We start from the raw sequence: 18,069 nt of genomic DNA, 5'->3' as shown, positions 1-18,069 counted from the left end.
TGCATTGTAGGTTACCTTCCTGCATTGTAAATCGCTACAAAAAGTTTGTGATACTATCGGTGTTACATCTTTGGGCACATCCAGTGTCTTTTTGTGAAAAAAACAAAAAGTTAATAAAGTTTACCAAACACTCCACAGGCCACATTAGCTCATATTAAAGTCTAGTCCACACTTAATAAAATTAGTGTTTCTTATACCTGTTAGCAGCTGTTCAGGAATAAGCACACTAAGCCCTTAGTACTTTTCTGCCTATCTTTATCAGTCTATCAAGATGAAGTAGGCAGGGAGTAAGGCACGTGGGCGTGGAGTTTCTGTAGGGAGAGGACGTGGGGATTCTGTGCCTGCTGCGGGCACCGGTGACTCATCATCCCCCAATTTTAGCAGGGAACAGTCCTTCATGCGCAGCTTTGTAGAAGCTCGCCATACCCCCCTGCTGCGGGACGAACAAATTGAAACCGTTGTCGGATGGATGGCAGCTAACGCATCATGGACAGGGACGATACCTTTCCCTCACTGCCCATTGGGTAAATGTTGTGGAGCCGGGGAATAATCTTGAGAGTGGCGCTGTATGTGTTCAGCCAACTCCAAGGATTGCAGGAATCCAGTCTGTACTCATTGACTCCTCCTCGTACTCCAGTTCCTCTGAATCACTGCTGCAGGAGCCGTCACAGTCTACCTGCACATGGACCCGTGAACGCTTACCTGTTACGACCGATATGAGCACAGCCATGGCCAAACGTCAACAGGCCGTATTGAAATTAATTTCTTTGGGGAATCGAAGCCACACAGCGCAGGAGCTCTGGAATGCCATCAAGCAGGAGAGCGACGTGTGGTTTGTGCCAGCGAATCTCCAGCCAGGCATGGTAGTGTGTGACAATGGCCGAAATCTGGTGGCATCTCTGGGCCTAGGCAACCTCACTCACATCCCATGTCTGGCACATGTGCTCAACTTGGTCGTGCAGAGTTTTTTGAGGGACTATCCGGATCTTGATGCACTGCTGCACAAGGTTCGCCTAGAGTGCGCTCACTTGCGTCGTTCCAGCATCACAAGATCGCGCATTGCAGCTCTGCAGCGCCGATTCTGCCTTCTGGAACATCGCATCATATGTGAACTACCAACCAGGTGGAATTCAACGTTACATATGTTGGAGCAGTTGTGTGAGCAGCAGGCAGCAGTAATGGAGTACCAGCTGCATCAGGCGCAAACAAGTCGCACTGCGCGCCGTTCACACTTCACCACACTGAGTGGGCCTCTATGAAGGACATCTGCCACATTTTGCGTGCCTTCGATGATTCCACGCGGATGGCGAGTGCAGATGATGCACTAGTCAGCATGACTATCCCCCTTATCTGCCTGCTTGAAAAAACACTGCAAGCACTAAGGGATGAGGTTGTGGAAGAGGTGGAGGATGAGAAGTCACAAACGCCATCTGCTTCTGGACAGTCTGCGCAATGTGGTTCCTAGGCAGGGGACACTTTGTGAGGAGGATGAGGAGGAGTCAATGGAGGAGGAAAACATCTGTCCAGAGGAGGGAGTTACACAATGCTCTAGTAGTCAGTATGTAGAGCGAGGGTGGGGTGATGCAGAGCAGGCAGAGATGACGCCGCAAGCAGGGGACAGCATTTCTTGGCCAGTTGGCAGTCTGCGGCACATGGTTGATTTCATGCTGCAGTGCCTGAGAAACGACCGCCACATCGCCAACATTCTCAACACGGCTGATTATTGGGTGTACACCCTCGTAGATCATCGCTACCAGGACAACTTACAAAGCCTTATAACACCATTGAACCGGGAGCGTAAAATGCGGGAGTACCAAGACACACTGGTGCATTCCATCATGTTCTCCCTTCCAACCGAGAGCAGTGCTGCTCGTGCTTTACAAAGCAGCTCAGTGCATCGAGGCAGTGAAGAAAGCTCTGCACAAAGAGGGAGCAGAAGCAGTGCCTCAGCACAAGGCAAGACCAGTATGGCCCAATTGTGGCAAAGTTTTGTGTGCCCGCCATAAATGTCTACACCATCACAGACGGCTCCAGTCAGCAGGAGGCAACGTTTCCGTCAGATGGTGACAGACTACATGTCTTGCCCTCTCAGTGTACTCCCAGACGGCTCTTCTTCCCCCTTCAAGTTTGGGGTCTCTAAGCTGGATACATGGCCAGAGCTTAGCCAGTATGCATTGGAGGTGCTGGCTTGCCCTGCTGCTAGTGTATTATCGGAACACGTCTTTAGTGCCGCAGGTGGTGTACTAACAGACCGTCGCATGCGACTATCCTCCGATAACGTTGACTGGCTTACTTTTTGGAAAATGAACAAGGCCTGGATCTTGCAGGATTTTGCCACTCCTCTTCCAGATTAAATAATTGGTTGGCAACAGTATCCAGGTCTCCTGTTGTGTTCATGTTTCTACTACCTGAACTGTAATCCCTGGGCTCCAACACCGCCAGTTGCTGCTCAGAAGTGCCGTCTGCGCAGTCAACACATGACCCAGTGTTATTGGGTTTCAGTAACGTCAGCTGCTTCCCTGCTGTGTGTCCGGCAATGTCTCCTGCTCCCTCCACATTCACATTACATCAGATATTAAACTTGCTCCAATTAGGCCTCGGCCTACACCCTGCTTGACCCTGGGCTCCAACCACCAGTTGCTGCTCGGAAGTGCCGTCTGCACAGAGAAAAACGCTAGCTCCTGTGTTAGTGGGGTTCAGTAACGTCAGCTGCTCCCCTGCAGTGTGTCCGGCAATGTCTCCTGCTCCCTCCACATTCACCTTACATCAGATATTAAACTTGCTCCAATTAGGCCTCGGCCTACACCCTGCTTGACCCTGGGCTCCAACACCGCCAGTTGCTTCCCGGAAGTGCCATCTGCACAGAGAAAAACACTAGCTCCTGTGTTAGTGGGGTTCAGTAATGCCAGCTGCTCCCCTGCTGTGTATCCGGCAATTTCTCCTACTCCCTCCACACTCACACTACAACAGATATTAAATTGCTCCAATTAGGCCTCGGCCTACACTCTGATTCTCATGGATTCCCTGGACTCCAACACCGCCAGTTGCTGCTCGGAAGTGCCGTCTGCACAGTCAACACTTGCTGCCATGTTATTGGGGTTTAGTAACGTCAGCTGCTCCCCTGCAGTGTGTCCGGCAATGTCTCCTGCTCCCTCCACATTCACATTACATCAGATATTAAACTTGCTCCAATTAGGCCTCAGCTACACCCTGCTTGACCCTGGGCTCCCATCACCGCCAGTTGCTGCTCAGAAGTGCCATCTGCACAGAGAAAAACACTAGCTCCTGTGTTAGTGGGGTTCAGTAATGCCAGCTGCTCCCCAGCTGTGTATCCGGCAATTGCTCCTGCTACCTCCACACTCACACACCAACAGATATTAAACTGCCACCAATTAGGCCTCAGCCTAGACTCTGCTTCTCCTGGATTCCCTGTCCTCCAACACCGTCAGTTGCTGTTCAGAAGTGCTGTCTGCACAGTCATCAGTTGCTCCTCTGTTAGTGGGGTTCAGTAACACCAGCTGCTCCCCTGCTGTGTGTGCGGCAATTTCTCCACTCTGTTTCTAGCATTGACCCTGGGCTCCAACACCGTCAGTTGCTGCTCGGAAGTGCTGTCAGCACAGTCAACAGTTGCTCCTCTGTTATTGAGTTTCAGTAACGTCAGCTGATCCCCAGCTGTCTATCCGGCAATTGCTCCTGCTACCTCCACACTCACACTACTACAGATATTAAAGGGAACCTGCCCCCCCCCCCAGGCATTTGTAAATAAAAGAGCCACCTTGTGCAGCACGAATGCTGCAATTGGACAAGGTGGTCTTTTTGTTATGCTCCTTGCACACGCTGAACTAAACACTTATAAAATGTGCCCCCTCATACCGTGAAAGTCGCAGAGGCGGCACTTTCCTTCCTAATTAGACGCGGCACAGCAGTCATTCATACCACCTTGGCGCCGTGCGCCGCCTTCTGAGCGTTGTTTGAATCTGTCCCGGAGCATGCGCTGTTATATTATCCCTTGGCCATACGCAGTTAGCGCTGCCCGTCTTCTGACATCATTTGTTGTCAGGCTGACTGCGCCTGTGCGGCTGCGCTGCCCGAGATCCCGCCCCGCAGTGTCTTCTGATTTATTCACATTGCGGGGCTGGGATTCATGGGCATGCGCAGTGCATATCTTCGCCTCTCACTCATCTCCCTCCGTCTTATTCAGACTATGCGGCGTCAGCTGATCCCTAATCACCGTGGCATGCGCTGGCATATTTGAACAGGCCTTACAATGGCCGCAACCAGGTCTATATCTTTCCTGTCCCTCACACTGGAGGTGATTGTAGTTGTTGTCTATTGTATGCCTATTTTTTATTATTAATAAAGTACACCATTTGATTAATGTTATGGTAGTGTTCACTTGTGGCTACTGGGCTCTTCTTGCAAGGCAATCACGGTGCTAGGGTTTGATTTATAATTTCTCTTAGTGACACAGTATTATACATGGATCACCCCTCCCCCTTTTTGATTTAAACATATATAGGGTATAAATGTATATATCTCTTAAAAATTAACATATTTACTTCTGTTGCACAGACATGTAATCCCTACCTTGCTCTAACCCTTCCGTTTAATTAATTTACAGAAAATTAAAGTTCATCTAAGCCCAGAAAAATGTAGTGACTTCTACTCTGAACAGTATGGAAAAATGTTTTTTCCTAGTTTGACTGCTTACATGAGTTCTGGACCAATAATTGCTTTGGTATTGGCAAGACATGATGCCATCAACTTTTGGAGACAAATCATGGGGCCATCAAATAGCTTACAAGCTAAAGAAACTCATCCTGAAAGGTAAAGATTTTTCAACTTTTCTTAACCATTTATAAGGTTTGTCTCATTCAAGTTCATATGCCCTATTATTGACATATTTGTTTTTCTTTTCTCCATTTTGACAGCCATTACTTTTTCAATGACTTAGCCTGGTCCCATTTTGTGGATTTAATTTGCATCCTTTTACAACACTATAGATTATATATGTTCAGTGCCTTGAAAAATTATTTATACTTCATAAACTTTTCCACATTTTTTCATGTTACACCTACAAACTTAAATGTATTTTATTTGGACTTTATGTGATATACCAACAAAAAGTAGCAAGTGCTTGTAAAGTGTAAAGGAAATGATACATGGTTTTCTAATTGTTTTAAAAATAAGAGTCTGAACATTGTGACGTACATTTATATTCAAACAAAGCAAAAGAAGTGGGTGCATAGCCATGTAACATTAAGGTGCTACACAAGTATTGGAGTTAACAGTAAAAAAGACCATACTCATGACCGTGTGTACACATGTATAAAGATATTAAATATTTATGATAAATATACATGGACAAAATACTGGTGAACCATTAAAAACCGTTAAAAAACGGAAACCGATCTATCCATCATGGCATAAAATAGATACCATAATTAGAGTTGAGCAAATTTATTTGGAATCCGTCGCTGAATCTGAATTTGCCATATCCGTGCCATATTGGTACCCTATTTGTGCCAAAATAATGTTTGATGATTAGTTCCAAATATATTCCGTAATTTCTACTCCCATTAACTCTATTGACGTTCAGCTGTGTTTGACGAATATTGCAAAAACAAAAATATAATAATTTTTATTTATATAGCGCCAACACATTCTGCAGCGCTTTACAAATTATAGAGGGGACTTGTACAGACAATAGACATTACAGCATAACAGAAATCACAGTTCAAAATAGATACCAGGAGGAATGAGGAAAAGGGGAGACACGAGAGGTGGATGGTAACAATTGCTTTAGTTATTTGGACCAGCCATAGTGTAAGGCTCGGGTGTTCATGTAAAGCTGCATGAACCAGTTAACTGCCTAAGTATGTAGCAGTACAGACACAGAGTGCTATTGACTGCATAAAGTGTATGAGAACATGATGCGAGGAACCTGATTATGTTTTTTTTTTTTTTTTAATAGGCCACACAGGGATAGTTAGGTTAATGCGTTGAGGCGGTAGGCCAATCTGAACAAATGAGTTTTTAAGGCACGCTTAAAACTGTGGGGATTGGGGATTAATCGTATTAACCTAGGTAGTGCATTCCAAAGAATCGGCGCAGCACGTGTAAAGTCTTGGAGACGGGAGTGGGAGGTTCTGATTATTGAGGATGCCAACCTGAGGTCATTTGCGGAGCGGCGGGCACGGGTAGGGTGGTAGACTGAGACCAGAGAGGAAATGTAGGGTGGTGCTGAGCCATGGAGTGCTTTGTGGATGAGGGTAATAGTTTTGTACTGGATTCTGGAGTGGATGGGTAGCCAGTGTAATGACTGGCACAGGGTAGAGGCATCGGTGTAACGGTTGGTGAGGAATATAATCCTGGCAGCAGCATTCAGGACAGATTGGAGGGGGGAGAGTTTGGTAAGAGGGAGGCCAATTAGTAGAGAGTTACAATAGTCCAGACGAGAATGAATAAGTAAAACAGTAAGAGTTTTTTGCAGAGTCGAAAGTAAGAAAAGGGCAAATTCTAGAAATGTTTTTGAGATGCAGATAAGAAGAGTGAGCCAGTGATCGGATGTGGGGGGTGAATGAAAGCTCGGAGTCAAGTATGACCCCAAGGCAGCGGGCATGTTGCTTTGTAGTAATGGTGGAACCACACACAGAGATGGCAATGTCAGGCAAAGATAGGTTAGTAGAGGGAGAGAACACGAGGAGTTCAGTTTTTGACAGGTTCAGTTTCAGATAGAGGGAGGACATGATGTTAGAGACAGCGGTAAGACAATCACTGGTGTTTTCTAAAAAGGTTGGCGTGATAACAGGAGAAGAAGTGTATAATTGGGTGTCGTCAGCATAGAGATGGTACTGGAAACCAAATCTACTGATTGTTTGTCCAATAGGGGCAGTATACAAGGAGAAGAGGAGGGGGCCTAGGACTGATCCTTGAGGAACCCCAACAGTAAGGGGAAGGTGAGAGGAGGAGGAGCCGGCAAAACATGCAGTGAAGGATCGATCAGAGAGATAGGAGAACCAGGAGAGAACGGTGTCCTTGAGGCCGATGGAGCGGGAGCATAGTGAGGAGGAGCTGATGATCCACAGTATCGAATGCTGCGGAGAGATCCAAGAGAATTAGCATGGAGTAGTGACCATTAGATTTAGCTGTTAGTAAGCCATTAGAGACTTTAATGAGGGCAGTTTCAGTAGAGTGTAAGGAGCGGAAGCCAGATTGAAGAGGGTCAAGAAGAGAGTTATCTGAGAGATAGCGGGTAAGACGGGAGTGGACCAGGCATTCGAGGAGTTTAGAGATGAAGGGAAGATTAGAGACAGGTCTATAATTAGCGGCACAGTTTTGGTCGAGGGATGGTTTTTTAAGTAATGAATGTATGATGGTATGCTTAAATAAGGAGGGAAAAATACCGGAAGTGAGAGAAAGGTTGAATATTTTTGTTAGGTGAGAGGTGACAGCTGGGGAAAGGGATTGGAGGAGATGTGACGGAATGGGGTCACTGGTGCAAGTGGTCAGACGAGAAGATGCAAGGAGCCTGATTACTTCTTCTTCTGTAACTGGTTCAAAGTCAGAGAGTGAACTAGATGCAGTGGGGGAGGGAGGACAGTGCATGGTATGAAGAGACTGGGAGATGATTTCCTGTCGAATGTGGTCAATTTTTTCTTTGAAGTAATTGGCCAGATCGTCAGCACGGAGATCCGTGGTTGGGGCCTACTCTCTTTGGTTGAGTAGGGACTGGAAAGTGTCAAAGAGACGTTTAGGGTTATTTGACAGTGAGGTGATGAGTGTGTTGAAATAGGTTTGTTTGGAGAGGTGAAGGGCAGAGTTGTATGTTTTTAGCATGAACTTATAATGGATGAAATCTTCGGGTAGATTAGATTTTCTCCACAGACGTTCGGCGTACCTGGAGCACCGCTGCAGGAAACGTGTTTGCAGCGTGTGCCACGGTTGTCGCCGTCTGTGCTGAGTTGTTCTATGTATAGGAGGTGCAGCTTCATCCAGGGCACTTTGCAGGGTTTCATTGTAATGCTTCAGAGCAGAATCAGGACATGAGATGGAGGAGATTGGGGCCAATGAGGACTGCAAGTTCTTCATAAGTTTCTGGGTGTTAATGGCCTGTATGTTTCTATAAGTGTGGACAGTGGGGGTGACCTGAGCGGGATGGCAGTTCTTGATAGAGAATGAAAGAAGGTTGTGGTCAGAGAGCTGCCGATCGTATTCGAACCCAAATCCAAACAAATTCGCTCAACTCTAATAATGCTCAGATGCAAAGATTATGATGAACACCTAGAAGTCAGTGTAGGAATGCCACATAGGCTGGAGGTTAAATCCTAGCACTGCAGGTCCTGATTGGGTGCACCTAGATAGCTATAACTAGAACCAGGCTATATTTTCACTGATGTCAGTCAGCTGGGAAAGATGAGCAGAGTGGGTTGCGTTGGACTGGAGATAGACAAGCCAAAATCTATAAACTATACGGGCTGTATGCACTAAGCTGTAAGTCACTGGTTGCTATGGACAATAGGTGTTTTATGTGGCCAGGCATAGCTTAGGCTAGTTTCAAATTTGCGGTTGAGTCCGCAGTGTCTTGTCCGCAACTGGAAACGCATGCAAAAAAAATTTATGATAACGCAGCATTTTTTTATCCGCATCAGCTTACGCATGCCGGAAAAAAAACTCTGCGTTTGCATGTGTTTTTGCATGCGTTTGCGGTTTTTATGCGCATGTGTTCGATAGGAAAAAGATTTTCCAGGAGAATTTTCTTGACATAAGCCACGCCAAATGGGCGTGTCTCATGGGACTTCTGTATATAGACCCTTGTACAGATGAAATTCTCAGATTTTGCTGAGAGTTTGATATCGGAATCTGGATTTGGATGTCAACTTGTTTCTTGCCTTTGCATTTGCTTGTGAGCGAGAACGGAAAAGAGACGGAGAAGACGGCGTCGGCACTTTTGGCAGCAACCGACTGCTGAACTCCGACAGAGCCGTGGAGCCTACCATTCCTTATACAGTGAGCTCCGTGAAAACCCGGAGAAATATTTTGAGTACACGAGGATGTCTCAAGAAAGCTTCATGGATTTGCTGCTTCGTGTACAAGGAGCCATCAGCAGGCAGGACTCCCAGCTCCGTAGAGCGATTCCTTCTGAGGAACGTCTGCTGGTTACACTAAGGTACATAATATTTTAAAAAAACGCCTGTCATAATTATTGTTCTGCAATGTACTTCATTTTTTTCCTTTTTTTGTTTTTCAAAAAAACTGTCCTAAATATTGTTGTTCTAAAAGCCATGTCCTTGTCCCTTTTTCTTTTTTTTCTTTCTCTCTTTTGCAAAACCCCTGTCATGAATATTATTGTTCTGAATTTTTTTTTCTTTCTCTGTTCAGCAGATTCTTGGCTACCAGAGAGATCCTATCATCGCTCCATTTCCAGTTCCGGATTGGAATTTCAACATTTTCTGGGATTGTCGCAGACACTTGCGGGCTTTGTGGGACATTTTCTGTGAGGAATTTATCCCCCTACCCACCACGGAAATCTGGCAGGAAACTGCTGAATTTTTTTTGAAGTTTGTAATTTCCCCAACTGTTTGGGAGCAGTGGATGGAAAACATATCCGGATTACCAAACCGGCTGGAACTGGATGCGAGTACTTTAATTATAAAAAATATTTTTCCATAGTGCTCATGGCGATTGCAGCTGCGGACTGTAGGTTTGTCGCCGTGGACATTGGATCTTTTGGCCATGGTAATGACTCCCAGACATTTAAAAACTCGCACATGGGCCAACGGTTGTATGGGAATTGGAGCGACCCCAAACGCAGGGCCGCGGGGTACTCAGTACCGGGCCTCTCTGGCTCGGTTCTGGGATTGTCACGGTGGCTAGACCCGGTCCGTGACCCTGCTAAGGGGCGTCCAGTAGAAGTTGAGAGTGATAATGTGTGGTGCAGGTCGCGATGAATAACGAGGACACAGGGTTGCAGTCTCTTTACCTCTTTACTGAAGGTTTCGAGATACTCAATCCAGAGCACTGTTAACAGGGCTGTCTGAGACCAGCCGGTCCAAAGGCACATCCGGAGTTCCCTTAACAGGTGGGAATCAGTGTCTACCTTCTAGCGCTTGTATGTTGTAGTCCTTCCCTGCTGAGCACCCCCGGGATAGTCCTCACAACTCTTGTGTCTGTCTCTGATGTTCGTTCTCTCCGTCCCCCAGATGATATGGTTAGGACGCACCCGTATGACGGGGTAGGCCTGGAGTTCTTCCAGGACCCTAGAGTCGCCCCTCTCCCACAGCTGCCTCCGTTGTCTGCTTAGATGTTTAAGTGAGACAGCCAACCTATAATTGGCTGTCCTGCCGTGGTTTGCAGTAATGCTTAGAGTCTCTTACTTGCTCGGCGTTCCGGCCACCGACTTTGCACCTCAGAAGGATGTTGCCTCGATCTTACAGCACGACTCCTTCTGGTCCTATCACCTCTTTGCTGTATTCCCGTTTCTCACTTCTTGTCCTTTCTTGGGAATCTGCCAGGATCCCATCCCTGACAGGTCCTCTCTCTAGCTCTTCCCAGTTACTTCTCTCCCCTCTTCCTGTCCAACTCCCAGTTTTACCAGCGTGTGAGGGGTGGCCTACTAGATAGAACCACCCCCTCCGGTGGCCGGAGTGTGAAGTGTGGTGTGTGTGATACCTGGTCAGGTGAACTCCTTTAGTGCAATCAGACGTAACATCACTCCCCTTAGTGGCAGAGCGACATTACTGCAACGACCAGGACTCTGGGGCGCTGCACTCCCCCCCCCCGGTTAAATCCAGTACTCCCGGACTGGGAAAATAAGAACAACAATACATGTTAACAGAAAACACACAAAATTTTGAAATATCATAAACAATTAAACATAACAGTGCTTCCCTTTATGGGAGGTGAGGACTGTTGAACGTTGCGAAAGTTAGGTCATGCACAGTTTATGACTCTCAGTTCAGTGGTTGAAACAGCGGGGACCCCGGGTAAACAAAGGGGTCCCCTTTTGAAAGTTTTGGAGCAATTCACTGTCCATTACTCCATTGTCCATTTTTTTAAACCTGTAACACAGATATTTACACAAACATTCTTAACCAAATAACAACTTTCATTAATACCTCCAAGTTTTGTAGCAAAGGGGAGTTTGATTCTTGGTGCTACGCATAGACCTTCACAGCGCAGGGGCTGCTATTGGTCTGATGGGGCCCGCTATGCTGGCTACCGCTGGTGTAGTGCACTGTCTTCTAGCTACGCTTCTAGTGAGTCTGGGTAGCACTGGCATGCTTGAGTTCTCAAGGCTGCTGCTATCAACAGTGGGCACGGCAGATTCGCCGATAGCAGAGGGAGGACTTGCCGGTTCAACGGTTGGCATGGCATCTTCAGGCGGGATCTGCTGAGATTGTGGGCCTGGATGATCTGGTACCACCGTTAGTTCTGGTGGGTTTGGTTGCCGGAACGTTAGGACAGGTACCACGATGGCCTGATTTATCTGAGTCCAGGACTGGGGAAAATCGCCAAGAACAGTGTGTATCATCTTCTCTTCTACAGGTGGGGAGGTTCCTGGATCTGTTTCCCTCTCTCAACTTATCAGGGCATACTTTAAGGTGGTCTCTGGATATTGCCGTTGAGGTTTCCCCTCCATCCTTGCTGATGAGACAGACCTTCGTGTTGTCGAAATCGGATGGCAGGATGGTATACGGTTCCGCTTCCCATTGGTCGTCGAGTTTGTGTAACCTCCTCTTTCGTTTGAGTACTTGCTCACCGGGTGACAAGGGAATCGCAGGGGCGTGCTGGTTGTAGTCTCTTTCTTGTTTCTGTCTGGCCTGGGCGAGACTTCTTTCCACGCATTCCTGTACTTTGCAGTACCTTCGCTGCCTTTCTGCATCCCAATCTGCATCCGGCGAGGTATCCTCGGGGATTAGGACCCCCATGTCCAGATCAACGGGTAACTTGCTAGATCTTCCTCGCATCAGGTACGCTGGAATGCAGTTGGTGGAATTCACTGGGATGTGATTGTACATGTCCACGAAGTCAGGCAACTTTGTTGGCCACAGGTTCCGTTCCTCTACGGGCAAGGTCTTCAGTAAGTCGATCACCACTTGGTTCATCTTTTCACACATCCCGTTGGTTTGGGGATGGTACGGTGTGGTTCTGATCTTTTTACACCCGTACAGATTGCAGAACTCTTGGAACACATCTGCTTCGAATGCTGGTCCCTGATCGGTCAGTACCTTCTCCGGGTACCCATGGGGCCTACAAAAGTACTGCTGGAAGGTCTTGGCGGCCGTCCTGGCCGTTAGATCCTTGACAGGTACAACCACCAAAAATCTGGAGTAGTGATCTACGATGGTAAGAGCGTAGATATAGCCTGACCGGCTAGGTGTCAGCTTCACATGGTCCAGCGCGACCAGTTCGAGCGGCCGCTTGGTGATGATGGGCTGCAAGGGAGCCCGTTGGCTGTCACGGTCCTTCCTGCGTAGGCTGCATGGACCGCACTCCCGACACCACTTCTCAATGGCTCTCTTCATGCCAATCCAATAGAACCTCCCTCGGAGTAGCCTCTCCAGCTTCCTCCATCTGAAGTGTCCGGCTCCATCGTGGTAGGCTCCCAGAACCCTGGGCGCATCTCGCCTTGGCACCACTATCTGCCATACCAATCCATGAGTACGTGGGTCGATGCTCCTCCTGCACAGCTTACCATCGTGAATAAACAGTTTGCTTCTCCCCCTCCACAGCTGTTGTGTCTCCTGTGGATCATCCGGGCTGGGATGCAACCCTGCCTGCGTCAAGAGCTCTTTCACCCGACGGACCGCGGGGTCACCATCCTGGGTCTCTGCCCATCCGTGATGGGGCAGGGGATTCAGCATGGCATCCGGTTGGTTCTTGTGCCTGTTCTTCACATGATGGGAGTACTGAGCGGCTTTGGGGCGATGGAATGCGGGCAGCTCTACCTCTTCAAGTGCCTCCGGGTCCTCCCCCGTTTCTGGCAAATTGGGCATCCGGGACAAGGCATCGGCATTCGCATTCTTGCGTCCTGCCCGGTACTTGATGGTGAAGTCGTAGTTGGACAGCCGGGCCATCCACCGCTGTTCCAAGGCCCCGACTTTGGCTGTATCCAAGTGCGTCAGCGGATTGTTATCTGTGAAGACGGTGAATTTCGCCGAGGCCAGGTAGTGTTTGAACCTCTCTGTCACTGCCCAGACGATGGCAAGGAATTCCAGCTTAAAGGGACTGTAGTTGTCAGGGTTCCTTTCCGTGGGATGAAGCTTCCGGCTGGCGTAAGCGATTACCCTCTCCTTGCCTTTCTGGACCTGGGACAGCACGGCCCCCAATCCTACATTGCTGGCATCCGTGTACAGTACAAACGGTTGGTCATATTCGGGGTAGGCCAGTACCTCTTCTCCCGTCAGTGCCGACTTCAAGCAAGTGAAGGATCCTTCCAGCCCCTCGTTCCAATCAAATGGGGTGTTCCTCCCCTTGGTCTTCTTTGATTGGCCCACCAACAGGTCTTGCAATGGCGCGGCCTTCTTGGTGAAGTCCTTAATGAACCTCCGGTAATAGCCTACCAGCCCGAGGAACTGCCGGACTTCATGGAGGTTGCTGGGCTTCGGCCAGTCCTGGATCACCGTAACCTTGTCGGGGTCTGGGGCCACTCCTTCAGCACTCACCACATGGCCCAGGTACTGCACTTTGGGTTTCAGCAGATGGCATTTGGACGGTTTCACCTTTAAGCCAAAGTTGGACAGGGCTTCAAACACATCAGCCAGGTGCTTCAGATGGTCTTCATAGGTCTTAGAGAAGACAATGACATCATCCAGATACAGCAGTACGGTTTCGAAGTTCTTGTGCCCCAGACAGCACTCCATCATCCTCTGGAACGTCCCCGGGGCATTGCACAATCCGAAGGGCATGTAGTTGAATTCGCAGAAACCCATCGGTGTCGTGAAGGCCGTCTTCTCTTTGTCCGCCTCCGCCACGGGAACCTGCCAGTACCCACTGGTGAGCTCTAAGATAGAGAAGTAGTTAGCAGATTTTAAGGAAGCCAGAGACTCCTCTATCCTGGGTAGTGGGTATGCATCCTTATGTGTAATGCGATTCAACTGCCTGTAATCAACACACGTCCTCATTGTGCCATCTTTCTTTTTAACAAGGACTAACGGAGCTGCCCAGGGGCTACAACTGTCTCTCACCACCCCAGCCTCCTTCATTTCTCGCAACATGTCCTTGGCACACTGGTAATGAGCTGGGGGTACAGGGCGGTATCTCTCTTTTATGGGCCGATGATCTCCTGTGGGGATATGATGTTGATCACTTTCACCTGCCCAAAATCCAAGGGGTGTTTGCTAAATACCCACGCGTACTCGTGAACCACCCTGTAGGCCCCCTGTTTCTGGTGGGATGGGGTAGAGTCAGTGCCCACATGCAATTCCCGACACCAATCCTTCGAGTGCCCTGCAGAACCGTTGTCCTCCGCCAGGTTAGACGGGACCAAGGGCCCAGGTGTCTGTATCACACTATTATTGACAGCGAACAGTTTGGCGAGCGTGGCATACTTGGTGAGATGGACCTCTTCCTCCCCACAATTAAGGACACGTACTGGCACCCTCCCCTGGCGGACGTCGACCACCCCCCTGGCTGTTAGGAGAGTAGGCCTATTGTCTGAATATACGGGTTCTACCAGGGCCTGGTAGTCCTTACCCCTGAGGCCTATGGCTGCCCGACACCATATTAACATCTCACTCCTGGGGGGTATCACGATAGGGTTTGAATCGCTCACAGTGACACGACCAATTTCACCACCAGTCAGCTCTACCTGCTGTCTCTGCATCAGAGCTCTGATTTCTTTTTGCAGGGCGCGTTGTTCACTGTAGCCAGCGGTTTCTGCTACCTGTTGTAACAAGACGATAACTTCTGCAAGACAATTTTCTATAACATTGGTACCAATGGTCATCATGGGATTACATTCACGGCGGTCAATATCAACAATTACAATCCCTTGGGCCTTCAATTCCACCCACCCCACTTTGATGGTGACCTCTTTATACCCCACTTGTGGCAATGGCTCACCATTACTGGCTATTATGGTGAAATCGTCATCGGGCCCACGAGTAATATCGGTGTCCTCCCAATACCGTTTATAAAGCACGTAAGGCATAGTCGTCACCTGAGAACCGGTGTCCAGCAGAGCGATCATGAGGATACCGTCGATCACAACAGGAAGAACTGGTCGCCCTCCCACGTATTTGGCTCTCCAATGCTGCGGGCCTGATCGTCCTACTCCTGGGGGTTGGCCCTTTGCCCCAGGGGTTGCTCGTTTAAAGGACAGTACCTTGCAAGGTGGCCCACCTGGTGACAGCGGCGGCAGATAGGTCGTCCGTCCCGATGGAAGCGATCGTCGTCCCGGCCTCTGGTCGGCGGAGTCCTCCTCTGTCGCATCCAGGGAACATCCTCTGGTCTGGAGGCCAGCTGGATCTTCTCCTTGGGGGCCTCCTGTAGGGACTGCACCGTCCGGGCTAGGGCAGCAACGCTCTTGGTCAGCTCCTGCATCTGGAGGTGGAGTCCTGCGGGGGAGTCGTCCTCTAAGCTCTGGGCATCGGCCTCGGCGGCGACTGGGGCATCTGACGCCACCTCCTGGTGGTACGTGAGGGCTTGACGCCTGGGAGGTACCGCACGGCTGGACTGTCGCTCCTGCAGCGCCTGGATGGCTTTATCCTTGAACTGCGCAAAAGTCAGGTCTGGATTTTGCATAGCCAGGAAGTGCAATTGGCCCCTTTGGTAACTGCACACCGCACCGCTCTTTCAGGAGTTTATCCTCATCTTGCATGCTGCCGGGGTCACTCTGTTTAATGGCCCGCAGCGCCTCCTGGAGATTAAGGGCATAGTCCCGTAAGCTATCCTGCGGTCTCTGTTTGCATCCATAGAAAGTCAATTTAATTTCTGTAGCAGTACGGGTATCGAAGGTGGCTTTAAGCTTTGCAAAAACCTGCTGTGCAGTTCCCTTATCCGCGGCGGGCCAGGACTTCACTTCTCTCAACGCCGCCCCAAAGAGTTGGTTCGTTATCATATGAACCTTCTGAGGCTCTGTCAAAGGGTAGAACTCGAGCAGGCTGCAGATCCCTTCTTTAAAGTCAGTTAATGTATGCGACTCCCCGGAATATCGCGGGAGCCAGGCCGCTCCGGGCAGGTACGGCATAGAGAAGGGCATTATGGCCGTTGTGGTGGCGGCAGTCTCCGACCGGCTGATGGGGCAGCGGCCTCTGCGGCAACTGGTGGTGGTATTAGGGCCGCGGCTACGTCCACTGCGGGGACCGGGGCTGCCTCTTTGTCTACGGCTGCGACCGCCGCCTCCGCTCCTCCCGACTCAGACATGACCGTCCCTTCCTCCTACGAACCTGCTGGGGGTCGGGGTTCCTCTTCCGGGGTTGGTGCTTTACTGCGCTTTCTCATTCCACGCTCCTTTTGACCGGTTCCGCCCACGAAGCTAAGGCTCCTCCCTCCATGCGCGGCGATGACGAATTGTGGCGGGAACTCTTGGCGGTAATAGCAATGCACAGTCTTTGCAATAAGTCACAGTCCAAGCACAATAAACCACAGTTCCAAGGCACACATGACCTGATTCTTCAGGCTTAAGTAGATCCTGTTTGTGACGCCAAGTTGGAGCGCCCCCAAACGCAGGGCCGCGGGGCACTCAGTAACGGGACTCTCTGTCTCGGTTCTGGGATTGTCACGGTGGCTAGACCCGGTCCGTGACCCTGCTAAGGGGCGTCCAGTAGAAGTTGAGAGTGATAATGTGTGGTGCAGGTCGCGATGAATAACGAGGACACAGGGTTGCAGTCTCTTTACCTCTTTACTGAAGGTTTCGAGATACTCAATCCAGAGCACTGTTAACAGGGCTGTCTGAGACCGGCCGGTCCAAAGGCACATCCGGAGTTCCCTTAACAGGTGGGAATCAGTGTCTACCTTCTAGCGCTTGTATGTTGTAGTCCTTCCCTGCTGAGCACCCCGGGATAGTCCTCACAACTCTTGTGTCTGTCTCTGATGTTCGTTCTCTCCGTCCCCCAGATGATATGGTTAGGACACACCCGTATGACGGGGTAGGCCTGGAGTTCTTCCGGGACCCTAGAGTCGCCCCTCTCCCACAGCTGCCTCCGTTGTCTGCTTAGGTGTTTAAGTGAGACAGCCAACCTATAATTGGCTGTCCTGCCGTGGTTTGCAGTAATGCTTAGAGTCTCTTACTTGCTCGGCGTTCCGGCCACCGACTTTGCACCTCAGAAGGATGTTGCCTCGATCTTACAGCACGACTCCTTCTGGTCCTATCACCTCTTTGCTGTATTCCCGTTTCTCACTTCTTGTCCTTTCTTGGGAATCTGCCAGGATCCCATCCCTGACAGGTCCTCTCTCTAGCTCTTCCCAGTTACTTCTCTCCCCTCTTCCTGTCCAACCCCCAGTTTTACCAGCGTGTGAGGGGTGGCCTACTAGATAGAACCACCCCCTCCGGTGGCCGGAGTGTGAAGTGTGGTGTGTGTGATACCTGGTCAGGTGAACTCCTTTAGTGCAATCAGACGTAACATCACTCCCCTTAGTGGCAGAGCGACATTACTGCAACGACCAGGACTCTGGGGCGCTGCAGGAATCATTTTCAATTTCCCCTGCCACGACCTCTTCTCAACACTGAAGGCCCGCCAATGCCATTTGTTGTGGTTGGGGATGTGGCCTTTTAGATGTGTGGAAACCTCCTTAAACCATTCTCCATTCGGGACTTGAACCACACAAAAAGGATTTTTAATTACCCACTGACCAGGGCACAAAGAGCTGTTGAGTGTGCCTCCGGTATGCTTGTCTCGAAATGGCGCATTTTAGGGACAGCCATTAATCTCAAAATTGAGACAGTCGATGAGGTGGTCAAGGGGTGTGTGGTTCTGCACAACTACATAATGGTTAAAAATTGACACAACATTGAACTTGAAGAACCTGTTAGTAACCCATTGCCAGATTACCATCATCACCCTCTGAGGACAACAGTTGAAGTTGCACAAATGAGGTATATATTTGCGGACCACTTTGGCTCTG

General features: G+C 49.4%; 1 protein-coding gene across 7 annotated transcripts in view; it reads left to right on the top strand.

Moving 5' to 3' along the window:
• Window positions 1-18,069, top strand: part of NME5 (NME/NM23 family member 5) — a 388,198-nt gene that overhangs the window by 71,597 nt on the left and 298,532 nt on the right. For all 7 annotated transcript variants that reach the window (XM_077266014.1, XM_077266013.1, XM_077266012.1 and 4 more), the window contains one exon: window positions 4,622-4,827. In XM_077266014.1, the coding sequence (XP_077122129.1) occupies window positions 4,622-4,827 (206 nt within the window). The remainder of the gene's footprint in view (window positions 1-4,621; window positions 4,828-18,069) is intronic.

This window comes from Ranitomeya variabilis, chromosome 5 (assembly GCF_051348905.1).
Source record: "Ranitomeya variabilis isolate aRanVar5 chromosome 5, aRanVar5.hap1, whole genome shotgun sequence".
Taxonomy (NCBI): Eukaryota; Metazoa; Chordata; class Amphibia; order Anura; family Dendrobatidae; genus Ranitomeya; species Ranitomeya variabilis.
Note: the sequence above shows the minus strand (reverse complement) of the source record. Positions and strands in the feature narration are given on the sequence as shown.